This window comes from Alligator mississippiensis, chromosome 5 (assembly GCF_030867095.1).
Source record: "Alligator mississippiensis isolate rAllMis1 chromosome 5, rAllMis1, whole genome shotgun sequence".
NCBI classification, from domain to species: Eukaryota; Metazoa; Chordata; order Crocodylia; family Alligatoridae; genus Alligator; species Alligator mississippiensis.
This window is the reverse complement of record NC_081828.1, coordinates 33,147,928-33,162,000: the sequence shown is the minus strand read 5'-3', so window position 1 is coordinate 33,162,000 and position 14,073 is coordinate 33,147,928. Positions and strand designations below refer to the sequence as shown.

General features: G+C 42.6%; 1 protein-coding gene across 6 annotated transcripts in view; it reads left to right on the top strand.

Annotated features, from left to right (window-relative positions):
• EVI5 (ecotropic viral integration site 5) overlaps positions 1-14,073 on the top strand; it is a 170,441-nt gene that overhangs the window by 118,359 nt on the left and 38,009 nt on the right. For 5 of the 6 annotated variants that reach the window (XM_059728053.1, XM_059728052.1, XM_059728050.1 and 2 more), the window contains one exon: positions 1,736-1,831. The exons of the other annotated variant lie outside the window; for it this stretch is intronic. In XM_059728053.1, the coding sequence (XP_059584036.1) occupies positions 1,736-1,831 (96 nt within the window). The remainder of the gene's footprint in view (positions 1-1,735; positions 1,832-14,073) is intronic. 6 annotated transcript variants of the gene reach the window in all.

Sequence of the window (14,073 nt, the reverse complement as noted above, 5' to 3'; positions counted from 1 at the left end):
TGGTTGACTATGAGCTACTTGCAGATTTTCTTAGCAAATAAACTGGTCGCACATCTTGCATATTTTACAGTGTGGTATAGTTGCTAACCCAAATTAATAAAATTGAGTAGGCCTGTGTGAAGCATCAAGTATTCGCTTTGGATTCATCCGATTCAGAGGACAGTGATTTGATTCAGAGATTTGAATCACTTTCCTAATTCATTTTGGCCAAGTCAGATCTGAAAGGTTTGGTGCCACTTCAGCGATTCGGCCATAGACTAAACAGGCAGCTGACACAGCTGCCTCCAGCTGGTAAGTCTGTTGGGGTTAGGAGAGGGAGGGATTGGGGTTGGGGCTGGGACAAGCTGCCCAGCCAGGGTGGGGGTCATGTTACTTGGGCAGGGGGGGCACGGGATATGTGCGCAGCAGTGCTCAGAGCAGGAGCTCTGTCCTGCTGCCACTTGCCCAGTTGGTGCAGGGTGGAAGGGGGCACTACGCAGAAGCGACTCACTTCAGGCGGAAGGGAGCAAGTGGCATCAGGACAGAGCTCCTGCTCCCAGTGCTGCCGTGCCCATATCAGCACTGGAATTGGCAACGTGTAGGGGGTGCATGTGGGTGCACATGCACCTCTTTAGCTTGGTGGTGCACCCCCTGCAAAAAGCGCCACCAACACTGCCGGTGGTGCCTATGGGCAGTTGCCGTTTGCCCCCCCTGCTGCTGACAGTGTCTGCAGGTGGTCACCGACCACCAGTTGGCACTTGCCACCCCTCCTCCCCTCGCCAGTGGCGTCTGTGAGCGGCCCTCGATTTGCTGCTGGCTGCTGCTGCTGGTGGCACCTGCGGGTGGTCACTGACTGCTGGTCGGTGCTCACCACCCCTGCCCGGCAGCCAACGCAGCTGTGGCTGCCTGCGGGAGCTCCCCGCACGCTGCCTTCATGTTTCCACTGCTGCCTGCAGGCAGTTGCCGTGGCCCCCCAGCCTCCAGGGGCACGTGGTGTTCATGAGCGCTGGGAGCGGGGACCCTGCACTGCTGTCACTTGCCAGCCAGCTTGGAAGAGCAGGTGCTGTCACCGCTTGCCAGCCAACGCGGAAGGGTACGGGATGTGGGCATGGCAGCGCTGGGAGTGGGGCCTATGTCCTACTGCCACTTGCCCCCTTCCGCCGGAAGCATGCCGCACCTGCATCCTGTCCCCCCAACCCAGCTGGGCAGGTGGCAGCAAGGCAGAGCCCCTGCTCCGAGCACTGCCATGCCCACATCCCGTGCCCCCCTGCCCTGACTAGGCAGCTTGTCCCAGCCCCAATTCTTCCCTCCCCCATGCCCCTTCCCTCCCCCATCCTCCAACCCCAACAGACTTACCAGCTGGAGGCAGCTGTTTTAGCTGCCTGTTTAGTCTATGGTTGAATTGCCGAATCTTTTCCAAATCTTTTCCCGAATTGATTCGGATGCTTCGAATTGATTCAAAGCTTTTAATTGGTCTCCCAATTCAATTCGGATTCTGAGATTCGGTCCCCGAATCGGGCCAAATGTCCTCCAAAGCTTTGCACAGCCCTAAAATTGAGCATTAAGAGATGTTCATACAATACAATTTGTTCAAATTAAAACCAGATCCACTAGCATTCTTTGGTTATATCAGTCATGTATATTTTATTATGTAGGTTAGCTTTTGTCTTGTTTTTTACCCAGACAAATATTCAGTTTTGAAATCAGAGAGTCATAACTTTTGCTTTGGCAGCTTAACCCTGTTCTTTCTTTTCAGAGTAAGGAAGAAGTGATGGCAGTAAGGCTCCGTGAAGCAGACCACATTGCTGCAGTGGCAGAACTCCAGCAACATATTGCTGAACTAGAAATCCAGGTAACAAATGACAACCATAAACATTGAAAGTGTTTCTTAATTCTGGTTCTGATCTGTTCTTTAACATTTCTCCTTTCCATTTATTCCTTTTTCCTTCTCATTAAAGCATAAGACTGTGCTACTGAAATGTTGGGAAAGCTCTACTGTTAAATATGAGCCATTCTGATACATAAAGATGTTGTTATGTATCCAAAATTACACTTCTTGTAAGTTATGTATTGCTTACAAGCCAGTGACAAGAAATAGTATGTTTTCTCATGACCTCTAGCGTGTATATTTGCCTTTTTTGCCTTTGTAGACTTCTACCACTGAATGTTTCAAAGACTGAACATTTCCCTCTAGGTGAAAAGCTTTGTTTGGAGCCAATTTTCCGCAGTCTCTCTCAGGGGTTGTCAAGTGGGGGTATGAGTACCCCTGGGGGTACTTGGACCTGTTCTAAGGGTACGCGGGGGTGGAGCACTGCTGCCTCCCAGGAGCACAGCTGGGGCAGGGCAAGGGCAGCAGCTCTCCTTTGTGGGATGAGGAAGCTTGCACATAGCAGCCGCTGCTGCCACACACCAGCCCGGTGAGCTTCTCCACCCTGCAGAGAGGCTCTGCTGCCCTCACCTCAGCCCGGTGAGCTTCTCCATTCTGCCACAGCCCTGCTCCTGGGAGGCGGCAGCGCTCCATCCTCACCTGCATGCCACCATCCCTGCCTCCCTGCTAAGCATCTGGCTTCATGCCACTCTCCCATCCCGCCTCTCCACTGTTCGGTGTCCGGTCACCAGGAGTACTTAGACCTGGGGTTTTCAACCTTTTTTATCTATCTTATTTGGACTGAATCCTACTAGAAACAAATTCATGGGAGTTATCCTAAACCCACGTTTGCCTTGTCCTAGTGTTATCTATTCTGGATTTTGTAACTTGACCTATCACGTAGAAATCCTGTTTGCAGTGAGGCTCCTCTCCCTGTAGTAACTGAGCATGCTTCCTTTTGGCTCCTATCTTGACTGTCTCTCTCCTTTGCAATCTCTACTTTTGGCGCTCTCACTCCATGGCCTAACTCTTGCTCTAGGAATGATAAATGACAATCTACTTTCTATTTTTTTGCCTTTCAGAAGTCATGACTTAATGCCATACTGTGTCTCTGTTATGGTACAGCTATCCTACCTGAATTTCGTTACGTCACCCTAGAGAGTTTTTTTGCAGGGGCTATCCTCCCTGTAAGTTTTCAGTTACAGGTGTATCTCAACTTCCATCCTGGTTATGATTTCTTCTTCCCCTCTGAAATGTTGCCTTCAAAACCATACCTCTCTTGCTTATTGTGACCAAGCTTTTTTCTTCCCGTGATTCTTCAACTAATTATATCTTTTCCTAACCCCTGAGCTCATCTATGTATTCCAGTATGTTTTTTCAATAGTGATTACTGTTATGCAAGCTACCATGCTTAAATAAATCAAATATCCTCTGTATAAAGTGTCCTTTATAGGAATATTTTTCCTAAAGTGCAGCAGTCACAAAGCTGATTAAAAGATAGAATAATCATTTGTTTTAATCACATAGTGTCTATATATTACAGTGATTGGTACATTAAAAATGCATAGATAAGCAGTTCATATGTGATACTTTACTTATCTTCTCTGAAGAAAGATAAAAAAGATTGCTGTGTTTTGGTCGGTCATTTTCATTTATAGAAGGTGCTGCATATTGTTCCTTTGCATTCATTTTAGTACATAGGTATAAGGGCCAAAATGAACAATTAAATGATCTAGTTTAATATAAGCCATAGAATTTCCTCCTGTTACCCAAAAGTTGCCTGATTTTTAAAGCAGGTTAATCTAGTCTTGATTTGAAGACATTGAGGTATAAAATTCACCACTTCCCCCTAGTAGTTTGTTTCAATGGTAAAACAGTACATGTTTCTTAGTACAAATGAATTTGTCTGGCTTTAACTTCCATCCTTTTGGTTCGTGTTCCTTTTTCTGATTGATTAAATAGACCTTAAGTACCCTTTTTATTCTCCTTGTTTTAAGGTACTTGTACACTGTAATCAAAACATCTTTCAATTTATTTTTGGTAAATCTAAACAAACTGAACTCTCTCTTTCTCCAGCACATTTTCTTTAGCACTCAAATAATTTTGAGGCTCTTTTCTACAACCTCTTTTTTTCAATATTCATTTTAGCTTATGGATACTAGAATTGTTGTAATTATTTTTATATTTCTCATCCATGTTTTGTTCATGTTAAATTCACATCATGACTTCTGTTTATGCATTCAAAGATCATATTTCTCCCTCTGTCACAACACTAGTGCTCAGGTTTGGTTACTTATTCACTGTAATCTCTAATTCATAGAATTATAGAGAAGTAGGGCTGGAAGCGACCTTCAATTGTCATCTAGTCCAGTCCCCTACCCAGGGCCAGATTAACGTGTAGGTAAACTAGGCACATGCCTAGGGGTCTGAACTGCGGGGGCCCTGATCTTTCCCTCTGTAGTGGTGGCGTGAATGGCCCTGTCTGCCTCCCTTACCCTTCCCTGTGATGGGCTTGCCTCCCTTCCCCTTCCCTGTGGCAGCTGCTTCCTAGCAGTGGCTCCAGCCCCACTCCCCATGGGTGGAAGTGCTGGGGGGGGGGGGAAGATTGTCAACTGTCCTGGAGCCCACAAATTTCATTGCCTAGGGCCTACTAAAAGGTTAATCTGGCCTTATCTCTTTCTCAGGCAGGATCATCCCTATCCAAACCATCCTTCCCAAATCCATTGTCTAACCACTTAGCAAAACTACACAGTGTAATTTTACACTCAGTTCCTTTTAGAGTCACTGCTTTCAAGGATACAGCCCCTTATTTTGTAGGTATGGTCTACATTCTGTATTTCCTAGATGCATGACCTTGTACTTGGCTTCATTTAACATGCATTTCACATAGTGATCCTATATAAATAGGCCTCACTGCTGTTGCCTGGTGTTTTTTCATACAAATGCATTTACTGTATTTATTTAAATCCACAATGAGTCCCCTTGTTTAACATGGAGTTGGGGGGGAGCTCTCATCTTGGATATGAGTATTGGCCCGGGGCAGGCAGTGGCTGTGGCTCGAGCCTTAGCCATCTGCTCCAGGCCATGGCCAGGATGGTTCATGCAGCAGGGGGAACACAGGGGAGACCTCATGGTAGTGGGGGGGGGGCCAAATATAGGGAAGACTGGGGAGATTATAGGGGAGAGAGTGTCTCTTTTGGTTGGGGCCACCCTGTGCTCTGTGCCTCTGGTTAGGGTCAGAGCCAGAGGGATTGCACAGGGTAAGAAGCAGTGGGAGGAGGCAGGTGGCATGGATGCAAATGGCAGGGGGAGGGTGGGGTGGGGAGGGCATCAGAGAGTCATGCATAGTGTTTTTCATTTTCATTTTTTACCTTTTTATTAACTGATAAATTCCCTGATATAGCCCATTCCCAACTTGTGCCGGTTAATGGGGATCTGAACTGAAAAACGGGTGGTACCAGTAAGCTAAAAGTGTCGCTGTGCCAGTTACCTGAGGCACAGGTTTCTGGCTGGATACAGGGGGTGGGGGTGGCAGCAGCTGTATTGGGGGGGGGGGTGGCAGTGACTGCATGGGGGCCGGAGGAGGGGGCAGCTGGGGGCACAGGGCTCCCAGCTTTGACCCTGGATACGATGGGCTGCAGCAGGAGCCTGCTCTCATCCCACACTCAGATCCAGGGACACAGGCCCCCCAAAAAGAGCCCGATGTCTGGGGGATACGTAGCAGCAAGAGCCGTGACCCCCCCGCCATGTATCCACTGACAGCTCCCCCTGCTTTGCTCCCTGCTGCAGCCCCAGGAGCGGCCAACGGGCTGCACCGCACCCCTCCCCCCACTCCTTCCCTAGTCCCACTCTTACTCTCTCCCTCTCTCACTGCCAATTTTTTCCCCTGATTTACACTGATTTTTTTCCCCCCCTTTTCTTCCTTTATCCTGGCTTCATCCCAGTTTTTATGTTTCGAAGATAAACCCCCCAAAATTCCCAGATTTTATTTTTAAATAAAAACCAGAGAATGCGGAACACTACTCACGCAACAGGGGGCTGACACCGGCAGGGAGACAAGGAGCTGAGGGGGCAGGCACTGGCAGGGGGTAAGTAGCAGGTAGGACAGGTGAATGGCTGTGAGGATAGGCACAAGGTTGGGGTGAGTGGCAGGGGAGCAGCAGGAGGGGGATAGGTGATAAGGGCAAATGGCACGGGCAGACAGGAGTAGGGGAGGAAGAGGTAGGGGTCTAGCTACCTCCCTCCCTCTGCTGCTTCTTTCCCTGCCATAGTGGTGGGAGGGGAGATGAATTCAAGGTGACATTTCAATAATTAGATTCCAGCCATGGAAAATTATAACGAATTTATGATTTTCCATGGATAGAATCTAATTATTGGGGGGTTGCCTTAAATTCAATGTTATCTTGGATTTGGGGGAATATAGAAAATTTGCTCAGTTAAGCTCTTTGTCCACTGATGATCCTATTTACAAGTTTTATATCCATTGAAATTTAATTAAAGTGGATGGAAAAATGGACAGTGTAAATATCTGTTTATCCTAGATCTATTGAATACAAACAAATTGCTTCAACACAAGTCAGCATTTCCCAGCAGAAGCACTGTACATTTTTCAAATGTAGCAGTTTAAATTTAGGGAGTAAAATTCTATTTTGTAATGCTTTTGGTAGCTGTTTGTTTTTTGGGGGGGGGTTTAACCTCAGTGGAGAAGGATCTGCCTCCTCCCAGTCACTTTATGGTAGCCCTTTTATGACCAAACACAGAGAAGCAGAAAGGCCTTTGGGTTGAACTGGGCTATTATTTAAGGCAGGTTCTAAAACCATGAAGTACATGTAAGGAGTGGGTGTCAGACTCTGAAACAAAGTGATTGCACTTAACTTGGTGTATTGCGTTTGTCTCGGTACTTCAGGGTTGACAATGATGCAGGGAGGAAGTTAATTCACCACATAACCTTCCTTTTGAGGGGGAGGGTGCTTTTCTAAGAAGCTCTAGAGGTTCACTGTCAGGTCCACATGGGACCCATAACTATGTTTAACCTAACTTGTGCAGTTTTCTGTGAAATGTTTCGTAGGTGCAAGTGCAAGACACTGATGTTCAAATTCGTAATACTGAACATCACTACACCCACATTACTACTGATTTAACTTTACATATGCAGGTGTTAGATTTTAAATCACTGTTTTTGGGTCAATTCTAAACAATAGCGGATAAAAAGAAGTTAGCAGCTTGGCATTTTTTTTATTAACGTAGGCTACTTGGGTACCTTGCATGAGAGGTGATAAGTATTATTTAAGACCCTGCATGTCATTTTTATCCTGGTCATTCAAGGCACACCTAATGTTCACAGACTTGGGATTATTAGCTTTTGAGTGAACATATTTGGGTGCAAAAAATCCATTCCACAATAGATATTCCTAAACAAAATAAAGGTCAAATCTGTTCATTTTCAGTTCTCTGTAATCCAGTGCACTCAGTTTTAAAGAGAACTGAAAGCAAATATACAATATAGTATGTGCACAGCACTGTGCACTTAAACTCATGAAATGATTAAAAGAAGTCATGAAGAACTGCCTAAGTAAATGCATGATTTGTCACTCTTGTCTGTCCTCTTTCCTTTTGCTCTTTCTTTGTGTTTCATTTTTATTTGTCAGTTTAAACTTAGTTTATACACCCCTCAGAAAAAGGTTATATAAACTGGGTCCAGTGTAGATTAAGTAAATTCACACCATGTAACCAAACCACCTAGGGTAGCTCCTTCTTGGCCTACTTATGTCTTCTTCCCACTCCTGCTGGGGTTAAGTGGATTTGGGCATGGCTACCAAGTGGAACCTATGGTATGCTTCTTCTTCACGGGCACAAAACCCATCAGCAAAATCCTGGGTCTCCATTGCTCTTTTTAAGCCTTTCTTCTGCACCAACTGCAACGAGCAGAAACATTTAACTTCCTAATGTTACCTATTGATATCCTGTTGCTGTTAACTCAGCTGTGCTTCCTGAAGCTGTAAGGGCAGTAAAAAAAATAGAGCCAACCAGCTGGTCCAGTTCTCTCTGCTCTGGCCAATAAAAAGGCAGAATCATAGAAAATTAGAGTTTGAAGGGACCTCAGGAGGTCATTTAAGCCATCTAGTGGGACTCCTGGGCAAGTGGCTTCCCAGGGTTAAAGTTGAGCTTCCGGAGTTAAAGCTGCACAGTGGGGCAGTCCTAGGAGGGTGGCAGCCAGCTCTGCATGCTCCGTCCTGCTCCTGCTGGGCCGTGGTATAAAAAAGGCTGGGAACCACTGATCTGGTCCAACCTCCTGCTCAAAGCAGGACCATACCCAACTATGTCTTTCCAGCCAGGGCTTTGTCGAGCTGGGCGTTAAAAACCTTTAAGTATGGAGAGTCCATCCCCTCTCAGAATGTCTTGAGATGAGCATGGAGGAGGTGAGAATGGGCTGCTCTCATGCATACCCACCTCCCTGAGTTGTTATATCTGCTGCCTTCCACTCAAAATCACCCACTGGTGAGTTGAGAAACTGGACTGAAATTTTGAACAGTGATAACAATTTTAAGAAAACTGAACTCGTTCACATGTTAGTTTGGCTGATCTGGACAGAAGGTAACATCACTTCCTATTGGCACGTTTCAGGCAAATTCAAAGAATTTGTTGCATCTCCCCTTTCTTCAACTATGTATAAACTTCTCCAAGGATAACTATAAAGGAAATCCATGATTGCGCTAGTGTTCTCTCCTGTGGTTTAAACTGGTAACACTGGTTCTCTAGAATTAGAGCCCTTTGCTGACCTCTGTTTAATAACTTTTCCAAGTACTTACTGTTAAGTAAAGAAATTGTTTCCATCTTTTCAAGTTACAGGAAACTTTTTTTTTTTACTCTTATCAATAGTGGTATGTGATGTTAGTGATGTGTTTTTTGAAAGTCTAGAATGAGTCACTCTGAAGTCACTGAAAGGCCACTAGTCACCACATTTACCCTTCTTAATAAACTTAATTTACATTTTTAATGCAAAGTGTCTTTACCACACAGCAAGAGCTTAAAAAGCCTCCTCTGATAGCAGTGAAAAGCAAGCTGAGGCAGATTATTGCTATGTAGACAGTTCTAAATCAGTGAAAAAACACTTCAGAAGGAAAAGAGCTTCCTTTCATCTGCTACTGATCCAATAACCTAACATAATATGCTGATTTCCTTTGATTTGGCTCTATAAACTGTTGTTTATATTATACTAAACCCATAGATTTGCATACAAAAAATTGTTCAGAAATGTTCTTCTGCTGTTCAGGGTGGACTCTGCATATTTTAACTGTGGAGTTTAGCCCACACTCAGATAATCATGAATTTCACCTGGGATTGTTCAAGTGCCCTCTGTGGCACCACGCACATCTAGAGCTGAGACTGAAATGGCTGACATTATCTCCAGTTCAATTTCTTGCCAGGCCTGTGTGGCTAGGGACATTCCAGGATTAGAACATTTTTCAGTGTTCATTTATGCCTTCCTTCATCTTTGTTGTTATCGCTGTTATATTAATGGTGGGCAGTTTGCACAGTTGCATATTTACTTTGTTTGTACCAGGGTCTTCCTTTTTGGTCCTGGCCAATGGAAAAAGAATAAAATAAAAACAAATCTGTGGAATGAAATAGATGTTTAAACACTTGTAGTACTGGCAACTTATTCCTGTTTATTCTGCCTAGATAAAGCCCATTGAATTCAATGATTGCTTGAGGTTTAGGGTCTTCACTTTGATTTGCCAAAAGAAGGCAGAGAATGTGGCTTCGTTACCATGCACTTTTAAGGCTGGTTGCTTGCTCTTAAGAAATTACAGTGGGACTTCTTACATCAGTGGGGCTTTGGGTCCTGACATTCAGTCATGAAAGCCAACTCCCGATAAGTTTCTATTACTACAGTAAACTGGTGTATTCATTCACTGGTGTTCAACTATTCTTATTGCAAAAAAAGTTCTAATTTTAGAAATGTTTAGATTTAGCAAATATTTTCTTAATGTTTTCACTGTCCTGATAACATACATATTGCTTGCTGTGTCTGTTGTGGATATTTCATTTGTTCTATAAATGTACGTTTTAAATGTGTATAGACCAAGCACTCTGCACTATGTCATGACCTTGTCTAACACCACAGATTTTCTGTAATAGTACTCCCAAAGTAAAACCCACATCCTACGCATAACCTTAGATTTTTGAGACCTATGCAGAGAAAGATTACTAATTGTTTGTTATTTCCTTTAATGGTGCATGATATTTCTACCTTAAACTTTAAGATTCCGTTTAGAATTCACAAGTTCACGTTTCCCTTCACTAATGAACTGTTTCAATTCTGAAGTATTTAATACTTCAAACTAAGTACTTGTTTAAAAAACAAAATTCACATAAAGAAAAAAACCCCAAATCCTTAACATTTAATATTAAATATGGTTGGCCTTTCACAGTGTAAAGCCATTGGAAGATGAGCTGAAAGCACTGATCAAAGATGTAGGTAGTCGCAGGCAAGCTGGTAGATGCAGCAAACTTCCTTCCAGCTGCTTCAGAAGTGGTGGTAGGCTCTGAAGAAAATATCATCAGACCTTCCTTATACGGGACAGTAGTGACTACAGTGTTGGCATTTCAGGGTTCAGGATTAAAATGGAGGCAAATACAGAGTCAAGAGAGCCATCCTCTGTGGTGGCTTCAGCTGTGTTTAAAACAGACAATTTAAATAGGAAAATGTATATCTTTTTTACAACTGATGAAGTTCTCTGTATTTTGATATCAATCCTGATTTGGGTGCTTTTTTCCATTATGCTGCTATTTGTATGGCAAATTATAGTTATATTTTATTATTTCAGGGGAGCTATAAAGATTCTGGCATCTGTCTAGTAGATAGTTGGAGAAGGTCAGATAAATAAGCGTGGGTGTGCTTAGGTCCATGTTTTAAATAACCTTAAATTGCCTTAATTAAGCTTCAGAGTTAACTGCCTCCATTATCAAATTGGGATTAATACCTCAATTATCTGGAAATGCAGCAAGGAAAGTCAATTTTAATTTGGTGAGCTGCAGAACACTTGGCAACTATAGCATACTACCAAATGCAACTTCAGCAGCAGAACATCTCATTAGCTTCTTTTTTATGCATTTCAAAAAACCAACAAAAAGTATTCCTTCTCATTTCATTAAGCTAGATAGATCCTTCTCTGAAATCAAGATTCGTATTGTTGCAGACTCTAAGATGCACCATTCTTAAATCGTCACTGAAAAAAATCAGATTTGGGAATGGTTTGGTGCCTTTCCTGTTAGAATTAATTAACATATTAGAGGCTTTTAAGCCAACACTCCACAACCTACAGGTCACAGTGACCCAGTTTGCATCAGAGGCGGGTACCCAGCTGCCACTACCCTTTCTCTGCATAACACTGGAGAGGAAAGCATTTTGAAAGGTTTGAAGTTGTAATGCAAACTCCTGGTTCCTTACTGATGTAAAGCTTTCATGTAGTAGCATTTCCGAGTAATGTAGTGTGTCTCATCTCAGGTTAGCTACAGGAAATTCCTTTCCATTCTATGGGTTGAAGACCTAGCCTTGGTTATTCATAACCCCTTGACTACAGAAACATGATACCTGGCAATGACAGTCTCAGCACCTGAACAGCAACTAGTACAGAATTTTGTAGTTTCTCACCTTATCACAGACTGCCACAAATGCATCATCAAACCTATTTCCAATTTTAGGATTCCTGTGGAATTTCAAATCAAGTTTAGGGTCTCAAACTACTCCATGTTCTAGGTCTGCATCACCTAACGTTCCAGGATGAAGACCATGGTATACAACTTCTGGTATTTTCTTCTGGCACCATGGAAATCTCTATACCATACTAAGGATAAAACACATCTCTGTGGGAGACTCAGCTTTTTGCGGGGCTCATCTGAGACTGGAACGAACTTCCCCAGGAAATAAAGGCCCATCACAAGCTCACTAGTCACGTATAGGGACCTACTTAATTTGCAATTTCACAGAAAACACAAAATTGGGCATTGTCTGAGAAGTCCGCAAAATAAAATTAAAAAACCCCATGCTAAAAATAAAATGCTGGCACCCCAGTGGGGGCCAGTAGTCCTCATGGTTGCTGCAGCCTGGCCTCACAGCCTGCCAGGCAGGAGGAAGTTGTGAAAGGGAGCAGCTCTTCTCCTCCCCCCCCACTCCTGCTCCTTGCTGCTACTTGGCTGAGAGGGGTGTATATCATGTAGCCCTGCCCCTCTCCACCAGTTCTCAGTAAGGGGTGGGGCCGCATCGCAGACAGCCCTTTTAACCAATCAGCAGTGAGGGGTGGACTTGCCACAAAAGGCTGCAAAATCAGCTCAGCGAGTGGCCCACATAAATCCCTTTCATTTACCATGACTTGGGTAGACCCGTAGTCATGTAGCTTATGCACTATTGAAGAGGAGGTCAGGTACTACAATATAAGAACCCATATAGACTAAATAGAGGACAACCTAACAGTAGTACAGTAAGGGTTTCAAGGGACAGTTATACAATTCTTTGGTAGTTTAAAGTGTCTGTATAAATGCCTCATTTTTCTTTTAAGCATGTCAAGACCCTGAAATATTTAATGCAATTTTTAACTAGGTTACAATTTAAATTTTTTTGATTGATCTAACAGATGAATATGCACACGCACACTATTTTTTGGATCTTAGATGTAAAAGTTTATTTCTCAGCCTGTTTACAGGTGTGCTAAGAACCTCTTATTAATTTTTCAACTTTTTTCATTTGATATTTGCTTGTGCTGCCTTAAAGTATGAAGCCTGAAAGAACTGTTTCAAACTGAGTCTCTCGCAAACTTCATAGTAGTTACTTCCCCACTCAGAATGCTTGTCAGAAGCTACCATGTGGAAACTACTAGAAAACAGCTGAGCTCAAGTCAGGTAAAATATCTGGGTAGCTAAATAGTTTCTCAGGTAACAACTAAAATGTTCTATTTGCACCAGAATATAAGCAAAGTGTATTAATGGCATCTTATCATGGTCCCTGAGAGCATAATTTGAGTAAGTTACAGGTCGATCATAATTAGTCCAAGTTAATTTCTATAAATTATTTTGAAAAGTGTAAAACTGTCTGTTCAGCTTATCCATTGGTTAGAGACAAGGGTGTATTACTGTCTTTTAAGATGAAAAATAATTTTTAGATTAATAATTTTGTCCTGTGCCTGGGTATTTTCCAACATGTTGACAGCTTGCTATTTGCATAAAATGGCTCTAAATACATAAGATGATTGGGTAAACCATCCATCTAACATTGATAAACCAGTTTCTAAATGTTTAAATATAAAGGTGCATTTTTTAATTATTTGTACCCAGGGAGAAAGCCCCAATAAAATATTTTTTTCTTAATATTATTTAGGAAAAAAAATATCTGCAGTCATGAAGGCTTCTTTACTTTGTCCTATAATGTTATTTTATACCTTACTGTAGCCTTACAATTCAACCATTTGTATTTGTAGTAGCTTGTAATAAAACACAAGGCCATAAGTAACTGAAAATAGAATTATCCAATGCTTTTTGCAACAAGCCAAGTGTACTGACATCTGACTTGCTGTGTTTTGTGTTGCAAGAGGAAGTTACAGAATAATTCTTTGTAAAGTGACTCTGTAGAAAATATTGTGGGCTTTCCCCTTTGTATCAATTACCTCCATGTTCAATATGCATAGTACTATGAGAGATGCTCTCCTAATTAGCAGGTCTTCACATTCTGTAAAATCTGAAAGACAAGCTAGAACCTTTCCTTCCCTTGTATTATTGCCTGTAGTGAGCATTCTAAGAACCTAATTAATTATGTGTTCAGTGAGATCCAAGTAACTGATTTGGAATAAGGTAAATAATTCTACTGCTCACAAAGGAATAAAATCCAGCTCATTTTGTCACAGCTGCTAACTACCATTACAAAGCGTGAAAAGCAGTAAAAATCTGTTAGTCAAAGATCTGTTGACTATACTAAAAGGGATGCATATTCATTATTCATAGTAGAGCCCTCCCTCAGTTTAATGTTGCTGTGTAATAGCATGGTTTATGGATCGTGCAACTTACATGGTATTTGAGAAAAACAAATTTAATAGAAATGCCAAACTGGCTTAAGAATTGAAGATGGGGAAGACTAGTACAGTGATACTCCTTCATATTTCTGTTATTACAAGGAGTTGTTCTAACATAAGATGGCCTGAGCTAATAGTTGATTCCTGATAAAGTGAGATAAT